At 46.4% G+C, this 20,734-nt stretch overlaps 2 protein-coding genes across 3 annotated transcripts in view; both read left to right on the top strand.

Annotated features, from left to right (window-relative positions):
• Window positions 1–1,019, top strand: part of LOC146335209 (uncharacterized) — a 30,487-nt gene extending 29,468 nt beyond the window's left edge. Inside the window, exons 16-17 of the mRNA XM_084822324.1 lie at window positions 29–91; window positions 210–1,019. Of these exons, the coding sequence (XP_084678450.1) occupies window positions 29–91; window positions 210–359 (213 nt within the window). The 3' untranslated portion in view covers window positions 360–1,019. The remainder of the gene's footprint in view (window positions 1–28; window positions 92–209) is intronic.
• A 2,530-nt stretch (window positions 1,020–3,549) lies between these two features.
• LOC146335208 (interferon-induced, double-stranded RNA-activated protein kinase-like) overlaps window positions 3,550–20,734 on the top strand; it is a 28,209-nt gene continuing 11,024 nt past the window's right edge. The window contains exons 1-6 of one of the 2 annotated variants that reach the window (XM_084821814.1): window positions 3,550–3,826; window positions 8,979–9,232; window positions 10,519–10,596; window positions 15,235–15,354; window positions 18,353–18,481; window positions 19,143–19,332. In XM_084821814.1, the coding sequence (XP_084677940.1) occupies window positions 3,644–3,826; window positions 8,979–9,232; window positions 10,519–10,596; window positions 15,235–15,354; window positions 18,353–18,481; window positions 19,143–19,332 (954 nt within the window). In that variant the 5' untranslated portion in view covers window positions 3,550–3,643. The remainder of the gene's footprint in view (window positions 3,827–8,978; window positions 9,233–10,518; window positions 10,597–15,234; window positions 15,355–18,352; window positions 18,482–19,142; window positions 19,333–20,734) is intronic. The other variant, XM_084821816.1, reaches the window with a different exon arrangement.

Below are 20,734 nucleotides of genomic sequence, written 5' to 3'. Positions count from 1 at the left end.
ATGTTCACTGTATATTTTATTTCCTCAGAAATGGGACGACATCAGAAAATGCGAATTTCCAGAAGAATTTACCAAGACGTTTCCAACTGAGGTATACCCCAAGAAAAGCTTTTCCATTAGCTTTCTTTTATTCATGCCCACTGCTAAGTTTTCTCCTGCTCATTATTATTAATAATAATATCTCTTAACTTATTTTTCATTATTTGCAGGCATCCATGATTAAGAAAATGCTTTCAAAAGAACCATCTAAAAGATCATCAGCAGATGAGGTCCTTTTGGAACTGGATAAGAACTTCTGCAGACGCTCACAATCATTAGATAAATCTATCAAAAGACGATCAGAGGGGTCTATTGATTGATGATGGTTGTGCAGTTTGTTATGCATCAACTTTTTATATATTTTCTTTTAAAAAATCAAAACGTGTACATGTTTTTTTTAGATTTTTAGATGTATTTTAGTTATCCATGCTCTGATAACCTCTCATCTGGATTACTGCAATATATTATATGTGGGGATGCGTTTGAAAACGGTTTGGAAACTTCAGCTGGTCCAAAATAGCTGGTAACAAACTTCACCTGGTAACAAAATAGGGATTGTTATTGGGGACTGGCCAATGAGATCACATTACACCAGTACTTTTCCAGCTGCACTGGCTGCCAGTCCATTTCCAGGCCCCATTCAAAGTGAAATAAATAAATAATTTGAATATTCATAGGTGTGTGAACACTGCCAATTATTTCTCTAAAAGTTGCCTCCCCCCTCCCCTTTCACAAGCAGCATCCCTCTGCTGTATCGAAAGACTGCCGTGGAGGGAAGGAATCCTTCTGTTTCCAGAGGGTGAAGCTTAGATCCAACCCACTAAAATGGTTTTTTAAAAATTTATTTAGATGTTTACAACACCAATATGAACTGCAATATATCTACAATATAAAACTTTGTCAATAAGTTAGTGGAAAAACTGTTTTATCTTTCTACTATATTTTGTTTCCAAAAAATAATAAATTTCTAGTACATTGTTTACCATTTTTTCATGTCACGGTTTCATTTAATTTAGGTAGCTTTGCTACCCTGCCATGCTTGACATATCCCTTCTTTTTCATGTAAGCATTTTCGCACTACACCGATCCTTTGCAGTAATGTTGCGTCTGTTGATGAATCAAATATCAAGAAATAAAGTTGGTTTGATACGTGGTAGGATCTCTCCCATCTGGAACACTGGGCAACTCAAAGGCAAATGAGGTTCGATGCAAGAATAAAGGGATGCATATTGGGACAACAACAACAAAAATCCACACTTTACCAATATGCAAATAGAGCCTGAGCTGGTGGTGACCAAGAGCATTTCTACACCAGGCTAAAATCCTGCAACTTTTCAGGGGCTATCTGCTTCTGTTTTCTTTGCAGGATTACAACGGGCTCCTTTAGACAGCTACATCACGTGATGCGGAACTGAAAACTCCCTTTCTCGGCAGTGGTCTAAAATGTGGGAGACATTTTCAGCACAACGCTAATATAAACACTATTCTTATTCTCCAAACTGAATACCAATTTCCATATTTCCTAAAGATGAAGTCTCTTCACCCGAAACAAGTATAACATACAGACACATTTCTTCTGTGCACTCTGCTCATGCTCAGAGCCTTTCAGTTTCAGCACAGTACAATAAACAGTCTCCAAATTGCGGGCTGTGTGAGGCGACGATAAAAAAACAAGACGGAGTGAAACCCTCCCAGGAACCCAGTGCATGGGGTTGCCAACTCCGACTGAAGTTATGCCTGGGGATTTCTTTCTCCTGTTCCAAATATTTTACATAATCCCAAACTGCTAAAATCTCCAGGATTGTTTTCAACAGTCTCCTGAAGACTGATGCTGATTCTTGACTCCAGGCCACTCCCAGAGTGGTGGCAATCCTAGCAGAACTGTTACAAAAATTGTGTTATTTCCCTGGTAGACCTTCTAATTTGTTTACCAAGAACGAGAGGAGGCAGAGATCTGGTCCAACACGATTTTATTCTGCAGAATAAGGCAACCTTTGGGGCTAATGCACCAACAAAGATCACAATCAAGTAATGTGATCCAGAGGCTTATATGCACAAGTCTTTGGGGGCTGTCTTACGCCTGCTCTCTACCACTTTCTTGGTCTAGCTGAAAGGGAGACAGGAAACAGACAACACCTTTTACGTACTCAGGCATGCGTAGAGAGACGCAGCAGAGAGAGAGCTGTGTACTACGTAAACACATTCTTGGCATTCCTGAGTCTCTGATGAGGCGCTGTGTCTTTGTTCAGCATGGCAATCTCACACAGAGGTAGAATAGACATGTTGTTTATTCGGTCCATCGCTTCCGACTCTTCGCGACTTCATGGACCAGCCCACGCCAGAGCTTTCTGTCGGCTGTCCACCCCCAGCTCCCCCAAGGTCGAGTCCGTCACCTCCAGAATATCATCCATCCACCTTGCCCTCAGTCGGCCCATCTTCCTTTTGCCTTCCACTTTCCCTAGCAGCAGCATCTTCTCCGGGGTATCCTGTCTTCTCATGATGTGGCCAAAGTACTTCAGTTTTGCCTTTCATATCCTTCCCTCAAGTGAGCAGTCTGGCTTTCTTTCCTGGAGTGTGGACTGGTTTGATCTTCTTGCAGTCCAAGGCACTCTCAGCCTAGCTTATAAAATCATGGGATAACAGCCCTATTACAACTGAAATTTCCATAACAGAACTGCACAAATTAAGAACATTCATACTTTTTAAAAAACGATCAAGAAAGAATATTAAACACTTGAGAGCCCTACATAGCCAGATGTAGGCCGCCCGCTGACATTTTCCGCAGGGTGGCCTGTTAACCATGCACTACGGCTTGTTAACCACCATGAACAACCTAACGACAATCCACGGCTTCTCAAAGTGCCTTGTTTGGGCCTTGGCCCCGGAAGCCTTTGGCCCTGGAAGGTTTTGGCCCTTGGCCCCTGAAGGTTTTGGCCCTTGGCCCCGGAAGGCTTTGGGCTTTGGCCCCGGAAGGCTTTGGGTCTTGACCCTCGAAGGCTTTGGGCCTTGGCCCCCGGCGGCTTTGTGCCTGGAAGGTTTTGGCCCTTGGCCCCAGAAGGCTTTGGGCTTTGGCCCTGGAAGGCTTTGGGCCTTGGCCCTGGAAGGCTTTGGCCCTGGAAAGCTTTGGGCTTTGGCCCCGAAGGCTTTGGCCACAGAAGGCTTTGGCCCTTGGCCCTGAAGGCTTTGGCCCCGGAAGGCTTTGGCCCTTGGCCCGCGAAGTCTTTGGCCCCCAAATGCTTTGGCCCTTGGCCTCGGAAGTCTTTGGGCTTTGATCCCAAAGGCTTTTGCCCCCGAAGGGGCAAAAGCCTTTGGGCTCAAAGCCCAAAGCCTTTAGGGGCCAAGAGCCAAAGCCTTCTGGGCTTTGGCCCCCGAAGGCTTTGGCCCTTAGCCCCGAAGTCCATCCTTCGCTGCACCACTGTGGAAAAGGCAGTGAAAACAGAAATCCTCGGTCACTGTGGCTTCTGCTGCTGCTGTCACTTCCGCTGCTGTCACTTCCTTCCTGTCCCAGCTGCTCCTTGCCTGCTCTGCCTAACTTCGCCCGTGTTCGTCCTGGGTTCCTGTCTAACTCAGCTCTTATTTTCCATTTCAGTGCAAGAGCGACACAATGCCGCTCCAGATGATGTGGTTTGCCATACCGGTGTTGGTGGCCGTGGTGCTGCTGATCCAGGTCCAGCGACTGCAGCAGCAGTTCTGGTGCAGGTGGCCGCCTCCGGAGAGCCCCCCAGATGACTTCAGCTCTGGCCGCAGATCCCCCGATGGCGGGGCCTCTTCCGGCGATAACTCCAAGGTGAGCGTTGAAGCGCCATGAGAGGGGCTGAGCCTCCCCCACCCCCATTGCACAGGCAGCTTCTCCCCTCCCTGCCTCCCCAAAAGAACAGGAAATTGGGGAGGGGAAATACCAGGGAAGGGCAGCCTGATGAAGCGCTCTGGAGGACTCGAAAGCTTGCTCGCCATTTTTAAGGCACAATCCTACGCATGTTTGGGCGGAACAAAGTCCTGCAACTGGGGCATGCAGGGAGTTGTGGAACCTTTTTTGGTCTAGACATGCAGAGCATTGCGCCCTTTGGGAGGCTTTTTAGTCCGACCTAGTGGATCCCTAGAGTTGTTTGGGGATTTATTCATTTCCTTTTAGAAACCAACGTGGTGTAAACCTTGCCGAGGCTGAGTTCTAGTTCCTTGTTTCACCCAGAGCTGCATGAACTTAGTATTTACATGCTCCCCTCCCTGAACCCCAAAATAAGCTTTAGTCCAATATCCTGGGGAAAACCTGTCATAGATATTTTGGGATCTTTCATTGTTGAACTGTATTTTTTTTTTACATGGCTTCTTAGAGACAACGCCCTTAATTTAGTTAGTTTTACTTTCCTTTCTGGTGTTTAGCAGTTGTAAGCTGTGGAGACTGGTGGCTCAGATTTCGGTGGGGCAATGAATCCATTCCAGGTTTCAGTGAGAACCAGCCAGAAATCCAAAGGAGCTATCCAGTGCTTAACCCTATCCCCAAAATGCATCCAGCACTGTGGGTAGCTCCTTTAGAGTTTTGGCTGGTTCAGACTGAAACCCAGAATGGATCCACTGCCCCACCAAAAATCTGAGCCACCAGCCTCCACTGGTTGTGAATGATATCCAGGTAGGAACCAGGAAAAGTCCTGTCTGTGTCCTACCATTCTAATAAGGTTTTCCATCTTTTTTTACTGGGTGACTGTGGAATTATCACTGGCCACCCCACATCATACACTTTGGCAAGGTGGGTTGGTTCCTAATTCCCAAGTCCTTATTCAAGATCAGTGCAGCACTTCACAAGCAATTTGGATTCAGAATTGAGGTGCAGATGCTACTGTACCCCCCAAATAAGCTTTAGGGTACCCCATTTTGTACAACACCATGAACTGGAGACTGATCCCTGCAAGATGCGTCAGGGTTGGTTTTCCACAAAATTCTTTGTTTTATTTTATTTTATTTTATTTACAATATTCATATACCGCTCCACATCAAAGATTTCAGAGCAGTGAACAAGATAAAAGAATAAAACCCCATAATTAAAACAATGAAAACATTTTTAAAAAACAGATTCTCAACTTAATAAACTGCGCCTGGTCACTCGGGGAAGGCCTCTCGAAATAACAGTGTTTTCAGGAGGCGCCAGAAGCAACACAACGTTGGCACCTGCCTGACCTCCAAACGCAGGGAATTCCACAGGAAGGGGGCCACCACACTGAAGGCTCTTCTCCAGGTGGAGAACCTGGAAACCACCAGGAGCATGCCCTCTGATGACAGTGACCAGGCAGATTGGTAAAGAAGAAGGCGCTCTCTCACGTGTCTTAGTCCCAGGTTGTTTAGGGCTTTGTACACTAGTACTAAAACCTTAAACCTGGCCCAGGAGCGAATAGGCAGCCAGCGCAGTTCCCTCAGCAAAGGAGTTACAGTACATGCTGAAAAGGGGCAGCTCTGGACAACAGCAGCCTTTAACACAGAAACCCCCAGGCCACACTAGGCAATAAGGAATTGGGCAGTCATGTGCCCTGAAATAAGCCTTGAGCCATCCCAAATGAAACACAGCACCAGGAGACTGCCTCCTAAAAAGATGCCCTATCTGGGGTGGTTTGGACTTCACAATAATCCAGGAATCCAGAGAAAACCTGGTTGATCAGGATTGAGCAACTGTGGGCCCACTGCCTCATTGCTTCCACTTGGCTCCACCTGCAAGAAGAAGGAGCCAAAGAGACCCATTCCCTAGGGAGGTGGCGGGCTCTCCCACACTGGAGGCAGTCAAGACGAGGCTGGACAGTCATCTGCCAGGGATGCTCTGAACTGGACTCCTGCCTTGAGCAGGGGGTTGGACTCGATGGTCTTGTAGGCCCCTTCCAACCCTATTATCCTATGCTTCTATGTGGCTAAACAAACCACAGACCCTCCATACACGTGACATCCGAACCAGAAACATTTATTGTGACATCCAGGGATTCTGGCTTGCCTCTCCCCCCAAACAGTCAGAGTCCTAAGCCCACAACAAACCATACGTTATGGACTAGTGTGGGGAGAGACAAGCACGTAATCCCTCCTTCGGATGTCATGTTAAACCTTGGATGAAGAATCCATGGTTTGTTAGTTGCTCCTGCTGGCAAGAGGAGACAAGCAAGAGCGGTCAAACAGCAGACACAAGCGTGTTTGCTCGATCCCGATAGACCGGGCTTCTCCAGAGCCCTGGTTTATTGTGACGGCAGGTACACAGTCCTATGTTCTTAAAGAGTAAAAGCTGCCTCCCCACCTGGGCTTCCAATTCAGATCAGGGACCCGTGTGTGCTATTTACTCTTTTTAAAAGCTTTCATGCAATTGCTAATTTTGTGAGTAGTTTTACTTTTAGTTGGGCCACTTACAATGTAAGGAGTACAACTAGATGCTACATCTGAAGTGCTTGCTATTCACACCTTAGATATTGTTGTTGTTGTTATTATTATTATTTCATTATATTTCTATACCGCCTCATAGCTGAAGCTCTATGGGTGGTTCACAAAAATTAAAACCATTAAAATACATTATAAAATACATTATATTATTTATGCCATTGCCTTCTGTCATTGATTCAAATCATGATCAAAAGGGCTGATCATCAACCTCCATTTCTTTGGTTCCTCCATTTTCTGAACAAGCAGCATACTCATTTGTGGGTAAATCAGGGAACTAGGCTTTCTTTCAACTAAACAGAGCTCCCAAGAGCATAATCCAAAGCCTCAAGCAATTATGACATTTAAGTATTTCTGTTCTGCTTTCGATCTCTCTCTCCCCCACACGATGTGAAGGATAGGTACTAGTTCCCAGGCTGCCTTTACATTAATGAAAAAACCGCAGTCCTCCCATTGTGGAGCCTTTCCACGTTTACAGCGGGCTCCCAGACAGCGACCACATGATTGCTGAGAGGGGAAGCTTTCCGTTTTCAAGGTTCCATAGAACTCAATGAAACAGTGCCATCCAGTGGCTATTTTAATCACGTAACATTCCGAGTTTAAAAGATAGCTCATTAGTTCTGGATCTTTTTGAGATGGAATAACTCTGGATGTGCCCTGGAGGCTGACGATGTCATGAAAAGGACCCGTAAACAACCGTGTGTAAGGAATCACGAGCACAAAATAAATGCCCCGTGTAGAATCTTTTCTACGTATATTGCAAATTATATTTACATAGATATTTGTGTAGCCTATCGCGTGAAAAAACAGGGACGCAAATGGTATAGTGGTCGCCATTTGCGTCCGGACTTAGCACAGCGATACAGCACAGCAATGGCGGCCGGCTGTATCGCCAGCGCTGCGGAGCCAGCAGCCGGCTCCGCAGGTTCACTGCGGAGTGGAGCCGGCCTGGACAGATTCCGGGGGGAGGGATGGATTGCCTCCCCCCGTGGATCCTCCCACCTGAAACGGGGTAAGTGATCCGCCCATCCCTATGCACTCATAATTCCCTACTCACAGTTGTTTGCAGGTTACGATGTCGTGACCCTTCAGTTTCACTTCTGTTTGTCAACAGCACTTTCCGCAAGTTTTTTTAGAGAGAAAACTGAGAGATAGCAAACATTTCTTTAGAGTTCCTATTTTGCTTGCATTTCCCATGGTCTCAGTGTTGTAATTTCTCTCCCATCTCCAATGGTGCTGCAGCCATCGGTGTTCACTCCAAGGTTCCAGTGTATAAGGATGGCTGCTAAAGAAACCACATAGAACTCAGTTATTTAGCACAGCCACGATTCCATTGAAAAGCAAAGGATTTGCAAAAACATGCATAATTTCGAGCCAAGGAGCACTTTTTTGGGGGGAGGGGAGATGGTGCAACATCCTTGGTTCCCATGGAAATCTCGTGACTGATGACTCCATGTCTTGGATGTTATTCACTTTTAAACGCATAGATGGGCAGAATTCAGGTTTGCAGCCTGGATCTCTGTTGTTTACTAGAACCCCGTCTGTAAATTGGGGGCACGTGTATTGCTCAAGAATTTCTTTTCAATACCAGAACTGAGCTCTGCCAACTAGGGCTGATGAGAGTGGTAGTCCAAAACATATTGAGGGCCACAAATTGCCTTCCCCTGCTGTAAGGTAGTCACCAGACTATTTTAATTTGTGGGTTCTTGCTCATCTCTCTCCTCACAGTTTGTTATGTTCTCCATGGGTGTGGTGAGCAAAAACGGAAGTTGTGATCAGGCTGTGGTTATAAACCTGTCATGACACGGACTAGAAATAAAAGGATGCTTAAAAAAGGTAAAGGTAAAGGTGTCCCCGACCAGTCGTGTCCGACTCTAGGGTGCGGTGCTCATCTCCATTTCTAAGCCGAAGAGCCAGCGCTCTCCGAAGACGCTTCCGTGGTCATGTGGCCGGCATGACTGAACACCGAGGTGCATGGAACGCTGTTACCTTTCCCGCCGAAGCGGCACCTAGTTATCTACTTGCAATTTCTTGCTTTCGAACTGCTAGGTTGGCAGGAGCTGGGACTGAAGACGGGAGCTCACTCCGTCACGCGGCACTTGGCACTCGGGTCTCGAACTGCTGTCCTGCCGACCTTCCGGTCTGCAGTTCAGCATCTTAACCACTAAGCCACCGCGGCCCTCAAAAAAAGGATGCTTACATTTCCCTTATAAATACAATCAAGTAAAACTTGCAAGACAAAGCCCACAGTGCTTCATGGACCTCTGGTGGAGGTGTGGGTAAAATAGCCCTTTTCCATGATATGGCGGCTGGATGCTAGAGCCCAGATGTCGGTGAATTCAGACAACCTTTTCATAGTCTGATCACATGGTGATCATCTAATCCAGGGTTAGGCAATCTGGTGACCTCCAGATGTTTTGGACTACAACTCCCATAACCCCTGACTATTGACCTTGCTGGCTGGGTTTGATGTAGTCTCAAATTTACAAGGCCCCTGGTTGTATACATGTGATCTAATCATTTTGAGACCTTTGCAGGAAGCTCCATCCACAAGAAATTCTAGACAACCGGATGGCAGTTCCCAAACAACATTGCAGGAGGCTCCTACGACAAGAAATTCTAGACAGCCTGCTGGCAGTTCCCAAACAACATTGCGGAAGGCTTCTTCCACAAGAAATTCTAGACAGCCTGCTGGCAGTTCCCAAACATCATCCCAGGAGGCTTCTTCCACAAGAAATTCTACACAGCTGGATGGCAGTTCCCAAACCACATCACAGGAGCCAAGTGTATCGTAAGTTTCACGTCTAATGATATTTTAACAAAGATTTGTAACTGGACCTTTGACTGGTTGCTGAAGATATTAACGATTTTGCATGGAAATCTGAAGGTTTTCTTTCAGTCTTCCAGAAGAGAGAGCGAATCCTGCTTCTAGTGAATCAGAAAGTGTGGCCTTTGCACACTCCAATTCACCTTCAAAGTGAATTGAATACATGTGGAAAAGTCAGTGATGCTGAAGGTAGTGGTCAGTCTCCAGTCATTCAGGACACTGTGGTCCAATACAGAATATCAACTGACCTCGTGGTAAACTTTTCAACCACAAGTTTGTTTGGCTGGCTGTATTGAAGAAAGTGTCTTCCCTTCTCCCCTGAGTTAAATGGGCGACATTTTATTTACACCTGCATCTCTAAGTTGTGCATCAGAGGTGTGATCAGGGTTGAAGGCCACGGTAGGCCACCTGGTGCTACCCAGATTTTTTGGAGTATAACTCCCATAAGCCCCAGCCAGCGTGGACAACGGGCGGGAATGATGGGAGTTGTTGTCAAAAACATTTGGAAGGCACCAGGCTGCTTACTCCAGGTCTAAGAATTCATGCGAGTTCAGTCTCCCCTGTTGCACTCCCTTACACTTTAACACTTTAGGAACAAGCCTTTTAGCTTGCACACTTCCCTCCCCAGCTCTGGCACAGCCTTGAGGAAGCTTTTGCTTCCACTTTAGACTAACCACAGTTTAGTATTATCAGTTGAGCACTATATCTGAACTAGGACAAACTACAGTTAGGCTTATCTATGGTTTACTGAAATAAGCTAACTTCAGATCTATAAAGCTGGCTTGTTTCAATAAGGCATAGTTACAATTAACCATGGTTTAGGTTTCAGATGTAACGATAAGCCGCACCTAATAAAACATGGAAGTGAAAGCACTATGGAAGGACAGGGGAGGGGGGAGTGCGTAAGCCTGAGGCTCACTTAGGCTTGCTCCTGTTACAATAAACCACAGTTTATTGTAGTTTATTGTAACAATAGTTTATTGTAACTATAGTTTATTGTAACAATAAACAATAAACCATAGTTTATTGTAACGTCCTAACACAGCCATTGTCAGTTCTTCTTTATTTTGCTACAGGGAGGTCTTAATTGGTCCACCATGAAACCGAAGAGGCATATGTTTATCTCTTGAAATGAATAACCTCATCTCTGTATTCAGCTGATATGTAATTTGGTGAAAATGAGCATTTGGCATTGCATTTGTGTTCATCGCTTAAGTGTTACAAGGCTGCATTTTAATTTTTATTCTTAGGTTTTCCAGTAGGGAAAAAGCAACAGATGATGTTCGAAGGCATAGTTCGCCAGAAAGGATATACACCGACAACTGGAGGTGAGAATAGACTAGATGTGATTGTGATTTTATACATTGCACATAAAACTGGGGGTGAGGGCTCTGGTAACTGGGAGGTGAGCAAAGGGAGGTGACGCATTCAGAGCCCATTTTGTTGTGAAAAGTAGGTGGGGGCGGCTTTATATACATTGAGGGTAGGCCATATCGTGGCCACAGTTACTGCTGCAGTCGCAGATACCTTCTCTTGTCCCCCTAGCAGTGCTCTGCTGATATCTGTGATTTTTTCGCTTTAATAGTATTAAAAGCAATGGGACTGGGGACTGACAGAACTTCAGAGTGAAGTGCTGGTCTCCAACGGCCATCTTCTTTCCCCCACCCCACCCCCGAATGCCTCTGTGCCCCATGTGGTCCCAGAGACATTTTTAGGAAGTAAAGATGACAGGTGGCAGTGTCCCACCCCACCCCACCCCACCCCAGAAGGACAGGGCAGTTTCCATTGCTGCCACCTTGTAAACTGGAAGGCTTGGGGGTGGTAGAGAGAAATTGGGCGAAGTCTGTGGGGATCCACTGAGGACAGAGAAGGAAGCGTAGAGACCCGGGCTTGGGTGATGTAGGAGCTTATTTTTAGTTGTGGGTGTATATCACAGCTGTCAAAGAAAAACGTTTCTTCTGCTTATTTCCAAGCGTTCCCTTTTATTATTCAGCTGAACAAAAGGCAGACAGACATGTATGGAAGAAAATCCGTGGATTCGCTTAATAAATAAATAACTCTCCGGGTATTTATACCTGGGTACAGACAAAGGCACGTTTGGCAACAGTAGATTGGATCCAAAATCCAGCAAAATGACAGAGGAAATAATTCACTGGCTGCTCACCAGATTCACGCTTGTCTCACACAATCTGCATAATCATGCTTACTTGTCTGAAACTCTTGGCACGCGCAGTTTCACTTGTGGCTAATGAAGTTTCTTTCACACTGCCAAGGACGCTTTACCCAGGACCTGCTTTCAGTGCCGGTTCCAGGTTTCTGAGGGCCCCCTCCAAGGCCCCCCTCGCCCTTTGAGTCTGCTTTCTCACCACTGTTGTCACCAACTCCTCCTCCTCTCTCTCAACATTGCTCCCACTTGCTGGCTTGAGAAGCAGAGAGCCAGGGAGCGAGGAGGCCGCGGCATCTCCCGCTCCTCCTCCTCACCACCACCGTTGTCTGGGCCACAGCAAGAGGCCAGGGAACAAGCAGGCTGCCATGGTGTCAGTGGGCCCCTGCTGAGGTGCGGGCCCTTGGCAGGTGCCCCACCGTGCCTACCCTTGACACTGGGCCTGTCAGTAACCCCTTGACAGGCAGAGAGCCAGGGAGCAAGGAGGCCGTGGCATCTCCCGCTCCTCCTTCTCGCATCTCCTGCTCCTCCTCCCCCTCACCACCACCGTTGTCTGGGCCAGAGCGAGAGGCAGGGGAACAAGCAGGCTGCAATGCTGAAGAGAAGGAGCAGGTCAAGTCCAGGGAGCCCTTGTCAGTGGGCCCTTTCTGGGGCGTGGGCCCTCAGGAGGTGCCCAACCATGTATGCCCTTGACACTGTTCCTGGGATGGAGGCACCACTTGCTAACTTGCGGTCAGGATTTTTCTGCCTTAACCACCTTTTTCCCCTGCCTTAACCACCTTTTTTTCTGCCTTAATCATCATTTTTCTGCCTTAACCACCATTTTTCTGCCTTAACCACCTTTTTTTCCTGCCTTAAGCATCATTTTTCTGCTTTTAGCATCATTTTTCTGCCTTAACCACCTTTTTTTCTGCCATAACCACCTTTTTTTCTGCCTTAACCACCTTTTTTTCCTGCCTTAACCATCATTTTTCTGCCTTAACCACCTTTTTTCCTGCCTTAACCATCTTTTTTTCTGCCTTAACCATCATTTTTCTGCCTTAACAACCCCACTACTCAATAAATCCAGGTCCCATGATTTCCACCACCCCACAGGGTTGTCAGTAGGGGAGCAGGGCTGGCTCCAGCGTTTTGAGAGGCCTGGGGCAAGGTATCATATGTGCCTGCCCGGACCTTAAGATCATCATCAGCGGCCCTTCTCCATGAGCCCCTGCCAAAGGAAGTGAGGCGGGTGGCTACTAGGAGGAGGGCTTTTTCTGCTGTGGCACCCCGGCTCTGGAATGAGCTCCCTAGTGAGGTTCGCCTGGCGCCTACATTGTATTCCTTTCGGCGCCAGGTGAAGACCTTTTTATTTTCCCAGGCATTTTAGCATTTTAGCTTTCTAAATTTTTATCTTTGCTGTTTTAAATCTGTATTTTAAACTCCTGCACTGCTGCTAGGTTTTATTGTGGTTGTATTGTTATATTGTGGTTTTAATGTTCTGTATATTTTAAATTGTTTTATTGTGTGTTGTTTGGTTTTAATGTTTGTGAACCGCCCAGAGAGCTTCGGCTATTGGGCGGTATAGAAATGAAATAAATAAATAAAATAAATAAATATCCTCCATGGGCGCCCTCGCTCAGTGGGTCTGCTTTCCCACCAACATTGTCTCTAGCTGCTTGTGCTGCTACTCCTCTTTCTCATCACTGCTACCACGTGGTTGCCCAACAGGCAGAGAGCCAGGGAGAAAGGAGGCCAGGGCATCTCCCGCTCCTCCTTCCTCCTCACCGCCGCCATTGTCTGGGCCAGAGCGAGAGGCAGGGGAATAAGCAGGTTGGCATAGTGAAGAAGAGGAGCAAGTCCAGGGGGCTCTTGCCAGCGGGCCCCTGCTGGGCTGTCGGCCCCCGGCAGGTGCCCGACCAGGCCGACCCTTGTCGCCGGCCCTGCCTGCTTTAAACGAGTTCCTGTAAACCTCGCCTCACAGAGGAATCCCTGGTTCTTGTTTTTTTGCCCAACCTTCTTGAATTGAATAACACTTTATAAGTAAAAGTACACCAAGTTCATTTAAAGGCATTAAGGCAAAAGTAAAGGGTAGGTATCATGGGGCTTTGTGACGAAGTTTAGAACAGGAGGAAGAAACAAGCCATGCATCACCCATCACAGCTTTCTGCTAGCAGAGGAGAGCCTCTGCAAGGAGGGGTCACCTCCGTACCTTTCTTGTACTTTTCTAGGTTCCTCTTTCTGTGACCTTCCCTGGCTCTGCCATCTTTATCCCACTTTGGCCAAACTTATTTATTTTAAATGATTTTACTTAGATTTGTAAGTAAATATTTTTAAAAACCCTATAAAAACAATATAAAAACAACCACCGATTATGAAAAGGCCAACGAAAACAAGTGGAACTTCAGAGCCTTCCTGAAGGCCTGCGAAGTAGGGGCCTGACGAACCCCTGATGGAAGATGATTCCAGAGGTGAGGGGTCACCACTGAGAAGGCCCTCTCCCGTGAACTCACCAGCCTCACTGCCCTTGGCGGCGGGCAAATGAGAAGGGCCTCTGCTGATGAAGTCAGGTGCAGGCAGCCTGGTACGAGAGAAGATAGTCCTTCAAGTAACCTGGGCCCAAACTATGGAAGACTTTAAAGGTTAAAACCAGCACTTTTTAAGCACAGAGAGCCAGTGTGGTGTAGTGTAGTGGTTACAGTGTTGAACTGGGACTTGGGAGAGCCGGGTTCTAGTCCCCACTCAGTCATGAAGCTCGCTGGGTGACTTTGGGCCCGTCACAGACTCTCATCCCAACCTACCTCACAGGGTTGTTGTGAGAATAAAATGGAGTGGAGGAAGACCATATGAGCCATTTTGGGTTCTTTGCAAGAGGGGAAAAGGCAGGATATAAATGTAGTAGTAGTAATAATAATAATAATAATAATAATATTCTGTAGTGGCAACTAATGCTGCAGACACGGTATTGGTGTCACTGTCACATGACCAGATCGCCCCCCATATCTGGTCAGCTGCATTGCGCACCAGCTGAACTTACGAATAGCTGTGCTATGAGGTTTGTGTCCTATGGTTCTACGCTTGCAATACGATTAATAGGCGATTCATAAACAATGTATGCCTGTATGTGCATTTCTATGTGCCTCCATTCTCCTTCGGTGGGCATGGCTCAGGGGCAACCTGACAAGCAGGAGGAGGAGGTCGGGAAACTGGAGCTCAGATGGAGAGGGCTGCAGAGAACAATTGGGCAGGTTATGGGGGGCTACACGGTGACCCAATGGTGGGAGAAAGCAAGGAAAGGGTCTGTGTGGGTGTGGGTCAGTGGGTCTCGTTCGCTTCTCTGTGAACTGGGCTTCTATTGGATCAGAAAACTGTGGATTCAGAGGAGCGGTTTTATGTTACGGGGCTCAGACCTAGCCTCTCCCTAGAATTTAGATTCTTGGCCGCATTACTTGTCTTTTAGCCTCACCAGTTCGCTTTTCTGTGAAGCGGGTGTTTTGTGACCACAGCAATCATTTTATGCATAGGCACCCCCCTCCCCCCCGTGGCAGCCATTTTGTGAGGGCGCCCATAGTACTTTCTCAAAATTCCGTATGTGCCCATGCTGGCCCCAAAAGGTTGGATACCCCTAATATACGTGAACAAGGCAATCACATGGGGAGAAAATGTCTGTCACGCTTGCATCTAGCTTGACTCTAAAGAAAACACCAGCTTTCTTGAAGCTATCTGCTATGGCTCTTCCCTTTGCCACTATTTCTTCACCATAACACTTCCATGGGTATCACCGCATTCCAAGGTTAAGGCTTTCTCTCGTTTCTTAAAACAGGTTTCTGAAGGATTTTAGAGATATCCGGCCAATCGATGCTGGTGGATTTGGTTGTGTATTCCGGGCACGACATGTCCTTGATGAGAAAGAGTATGCTGTCAAAAAAGTGAAGCTTAATGCGTAAGTTATCCCATGGTTGCTTTTAATTTGAATTACACGTTCTGAAGTGTGTGCTGTTTTCTCCAGCCTGTATTATTATTACCTGTTTTTGTCTGCGTTAATGTTTACCTCTTTACTGTATTTGTGTTTGCCTTCAGCAGAGCAACAGGGATTCTAAAAAGGAACATCTGTAACACGTTAGAAGACATATGTGTACCATTATTTGCACCTAAAATCTCCTTTATGCATGTCTGTATTGTTTGGCTGATGCCGCTTTTGTAGCTGATTTGAAGGGCCAGCTTACACCCTTATGAATATGCCGTCTTTGTTACTAGTTTATCCTTCAATGTGTTTAAAACTAATTTAAGGTTTTATGACGTTGTTTGATATCAAATGGTATGTTTTATATGGTCAGCTCCCTGGAGAAGACTGTGGTCCTGAAAGGATAGGCTTGCCACAGTGATTCATGCTCTGGCAACCTCCCATTTGGGTGATTGCAAGGCGTTCTACATGGGGCTGCCTTTGAAAATTTCAGAAATTAGTCCAAAATAGGGTGGCTGGACTGCTAACTAGGACTGGCCGATGTGATCCTATTAGGCCAGAACATCTATTTATTTGTTTGTTTTTATACCACCCCAAAGCCTAAACTCTGTGAAGGGGTTGACAGTAACTCACAAGATAAAATATAGCATAAAAAATTAAATATACAATTAAAAAAAAAATAAACAGCTAAAAACAATTTCAATATAATACTAGACATGCTTGGACAGCTGGCATAAATGCCAGGGAGTAGAAGACAGTCTAAACCTGGCACCAAAAAGGTAATAGTGTTGGTGCTGGGGGGTGGGCCTGAGTGGGGGGATCATAAGGGGGGGCCACCACTGAGAAGGCCCTCTCCCTTATTGCCACCTTCTGAGCCTCCCTCAGAGGTAGCACTCGGAGGAAGGCCTCAAATGTTGATCGTGGTGTCCAGGTAGGTTCAGGTCAGGAGAGGCACTCTGTCAGATATTGTGGTCCCAAGCCATGTAAGGCTTTCTATGTTAAAACCAGTACCTTGAATTGGGCTCGGAAACATACAAACAATCAATGCAAGTGGGCCAGAATCGGTGTGATATGCTCAGACTTTCTGGTACCAGTTATTAATCTGGCTACCACATACTTCACCACCTGTACTGGCTGCTCGTCTGTTTCTCGGCCCAATTCAGTGTGCTGGTTTTAGCCCTTCAAGCCCTTCAAGGCTTGAGGCCAAGTTACCCGAAGGCATGTCTCCTCCCATTGTACGCCACACAGAGAACTTCACTCTTTGGGTGGTTTAAAAGTACAGTAATAAATAAATAAAGCACTGAATAAATAAAATACTTGCTCTCACACCGGGTACATGTAAAAAAAAACCTCTGCCGAAGTGGTCCATCTTAACAGCGTATTTATGCTGTACTTCTGGTTTTCATTTCTGTGACCCACCCAGAGAGCTTCAGCGATTGGGTGGTATAGAAATGTAATAAATAAATAAATGTTTACATAAAGCGTGACTCCGGAGTTGTGTCACTTTGTAGGGTGCTGAAGGGGGGGGGGGCTTGAATTGCACCCTCCAGCAGCCACCCTGTGACACCTTACCCCCAGGCCATTGGCACTCTGGGCCTTTGACCAGCCACCGAGGCAAGCCTGCCCTCTAAGCTGCAATGCTGAGTGGAGCTCTGTCAGCTGACCCCGCAGCCCCAAGATGGTCAGCTGACCTTGCTGCCCAATGGCGAGACACCAGGAGCTATAAAAACCCTTCCTTCTGGCCTGACCTGACAGTTTGACCACCATGGCCCATTGGTAACAACACAGCCCGGCAATTCACCTTTCCAGACTGGTAGTCGACCTTCAGCCACGCTGTGGTTGCCCCCTGACACTGATGCTCTGTTCCTCCAAGTCAGCATCCATGGATCTTCCCCCTCTCCCAATGTTATCCTCACAACGATATTGTAAGGTGGGTCAGGTGGCAAGATGGTGACTGGCCCAGGGTCATCCAGTGAGGGTTTGAACCCAGGCCTCCTCAATCCTAGTCTGACACTCGAGTCATCTGCGATTCTTCCCTGCCCCAGGTCCCATGGTATCTGCCAAGAACTGGGTGGGGCAGTGGTGTCTGCCCTTCTATGGGGCTTTTGCAGCAGCTCCATGGGAAGGGAGAAAATCTGCCTCTCCGTTTATTCCTGATACTTTTTGTCCCATAAGCACCAGGACATTTGCCCGTGGCGACTGGGTGAGCGCAGGCATGGGTCAGGGTGTCAACAATAGATTGTCCTCCCCCTTTGCAATCAACATCACAGAGAATCAAAGCTTCAGGTTGTTATGACCTTGTTTTGCCAAAGACTAGACTTTCTACAGTGCAGATTCAAGGAAGCTCTCAGATCTCCCTATGCTCTGAACTACTAATCTGCGACCTCTAATCAGAGAAGGTAGAACCGCAGAGTAGCGAAGTTGCCGACAGTTTGCCCATAAACTTCACGGCCAAACATGCCTCGTAGTGACGCCCCTCCCTTCGGGCAGCTCCCTTCTACATTGGCTTCTGAGAATGGCTATCCTGGCGGAGCGTCTGAGCCCCATCCCTAACTCCTCCCGCTTTGACTTGACACTCTCTAGCATCTCTAAGTTGCGCCCCTCTTCCTCCTACTCGGAAACTTTGGTGGAGGGAGGAGGCAGCGACTCAGCCTGGGCCATCTGTTCGTCAAGGCCTTGGGAATAATCTCTCCTGGCGCCTTGCAGCTGTGGGGAAGAATTCCTCCCCCGGGCTCTGGTCTAGCTTTTCCAACTCTGATTCAGAATCGGAGCTGTCAGACATCTCAAGAGACTTGGACTCGTCCCTGACACAGGGCCGTGCTGTGGGCAGCAATCTGCTGTGAGCCAGGAGCCGTTAGACAAGCCCATAGAGAGGACCAAACAACCCATCTCAGACTATCACTTCTGCAAAGAAAACCACTCTGAGTGCTTGTAATAAGTTTTATGTTGCATCTTTCCCTCCGCCACCACCAAACAGTGAAGAAGAAAAAGTACGACGTGAAGTGAAAGCTTTAGCAGATCTTCACCATGAAAACATTGTTCAGTATTATATGTGTTGGGATGGGGAAGACTTCTTTGAATCAGAGAACAGCCAAAGCGATAGCAGGTAAGCACACAACCTAACTGGTGGTTCTCTAAGGTGCCAAATGTCACTTTCTCTTTCCATGTTAATTTTGCTAAGGATGCTGAGGTAGCAAAAATTCCCCTCTATGAGCTTTTCTACACGAGGGGATTAATCGGCTGTTAATCCACTGTATCTTCTTTCAGTTTCATCACAGAATTGAGATCCGCGAGCTACATGAAAAACGCGTCCTTTCCTGTTTTTCAGCTACGTAACCTCTAGGTGGCACTGTGATAAAATGGAATAGCACAAATGCAGAAGTAGAAACAGCGCTTTCTTTCGCTTTCACAATTAAATGCCACATTTCCCCTGCTTTAAAAAAACTCCCTCAAAGTGCTGGTTAGACACAGAAGTGAAATTAGAGGGTCATGTCATCATGTAAAGAACCCGCAAACAACTGTGAGTAGGGAATGAGCGCAGAATAAATGCTTTGTTTAGAAAAGCTCTTAATCGCTGGTGGTACAAGACTGATGCCGCTATATTTATGTCCAGGAGTCTACCATTAGCCTTGTCTTTATTAGTTGAGTGCCAAACTTGAGGCACAACACTCAGCTATTAGTTATGTCACTGTTGATCCTAACAGTAGTTTCCCTAGTTTTTAATATTGTAACCTAATTTTTGAATTTTTTTTGTTTGCTTTTCACAGCTCGGGCCCACGTGAGATATATAACTGCCTCTTCATAACAATGGAGCTGTGTCCAGTAACTCTTGAAGGCTGGCTTTATCAAAAACCAAAGGCAGAAAGCTATGAGGACGATTCCTTCAAGAAACTGCAAGAAATAGTCAAAGGGGTGGCTTACATTCATGAGAAAGGCTTCATTCACCGAGATCTCAAAGTAAGAAGCCTAGATCAGACCACAGGTCTAAACGATAAAATGTAATGTTGAAGGGAAATCGCCAATTAGCTGTATTTTTTATTGAAATGTCTAGCATGTTTTAAGAGAAGCAGTTCTTTCATTTCATTTCATTATTGATAGGCCGCCTTTCAGGTTTGCCCCTTCAGGGGTGGGTCACAACATTCCAAAACACAAAATTCATAGCACTGTATTACAAATCGTAAAAGTGTAATATCAAACATTAGCAGAGCAATTCTAAATGTTTATCTCAGTGCTCTATTGTCCAAGCCTCTGAGATATCCAAAGCCCAGTCGACTCATGCTGGCAGGACAAAAATGAGAGAGGAATAGTGTTTTGCTCCTTTTCCCCCACTTCCCTGGCTGTGTGGGTTTTTAAAATCAGTTCTCTCCCATTGAAACCAATGGGAGGGAATTAGACTGGATGGCATCTCTGGGAGCCAGGAGAGGTGTGGATCCATAGCCTCTCCTGGAACACCCTGGATCCATCCCTGGTGTGCCTCCTTTCTCCCTTCTTTTAATTTTTTTGCTCATGAAATTTTATGTTATTTCAAAATAAGTTTAACAAAATAAAGGCAACAAAAAGAACGTGCATAATAATACATCAAAATCACTAAAGAAACAACGGAATTCACTAATTATATGTCTAATGAAAGTAAAAATACAAGTTCTACAATGTACAAAAGGAGTGTGTGTAAGCGTGTGTCGTTTTGAGTGTTTGTGTGTATTAATCAGAAAAAAAAGACAGGCGACTGGACTTTGTGGGAACTTTATCAAAACTTTCAGGTGAAATGAATGGAAACCAGGGTGCCATGATATCATTCTTTGAGTCAGGATTCCTTGCTCGCTGCACTTGCTGGGTACGTTTGTACATACTCATCGTCTCCCAAATTTTATTAACCCACTGCTCTTTAGTTGGTTGCTTTGGGGACTTACAAGCTATACATAACTTTGCAGCTGTATACAATTGCTTAAGAGGATCTGTATGCAGGAATCCAGGATCACTGGGTCCAACAAGATGGAGCAGCTTTGCTGTAGGAGTTACCAGTGGTCTAACACGAAGAAAACCTTTACAGTAAACAGCAACCATGCTGTATGCCAGGGGCCAGTTGGATCTGAACCCTGGGAGAAACTCCTCTGAGGAAGCTCATCTTTCTCCCTTCTCTGACATCAGTGTTCTGAAATCAAAGAGGTTCGGGCTGCAGATGTTTCCATGGGGGCTGGGGGGGAGTGATTCAAGGTTGGATCTCCCCCTCTGAGGGCAGAACTCCCTCCGCCCATCTGAGCTGTCAGTTGACTGCCTGGGATTGCCCCCCTCCCCGCCCCAATAGACCATAGGATTGCAGCTCAAGAGACCTAAAAACACAATAGCTACAGCAGCAGCA

This window comes from Heloderma suspectum, chromosome 15 (assembly GCF_057233095.1).
Source record: "Heloderma suspectum isolate Gila_16-S chromosome 15, 16-S_ref, whole genome shotgun sequence".
Taxonomy (NCBI): domain Eukaryota; kingdom Metazoa; phylum Chordata; class Lepidosauria; order Squamata; family Helodermatidae; genus Heloderma; species Heloderma suspectum.
Note: the sequence above shows the minus strand (reverse complement) of the source record. Positions and strands in the feature narration are given on the sequence as shown.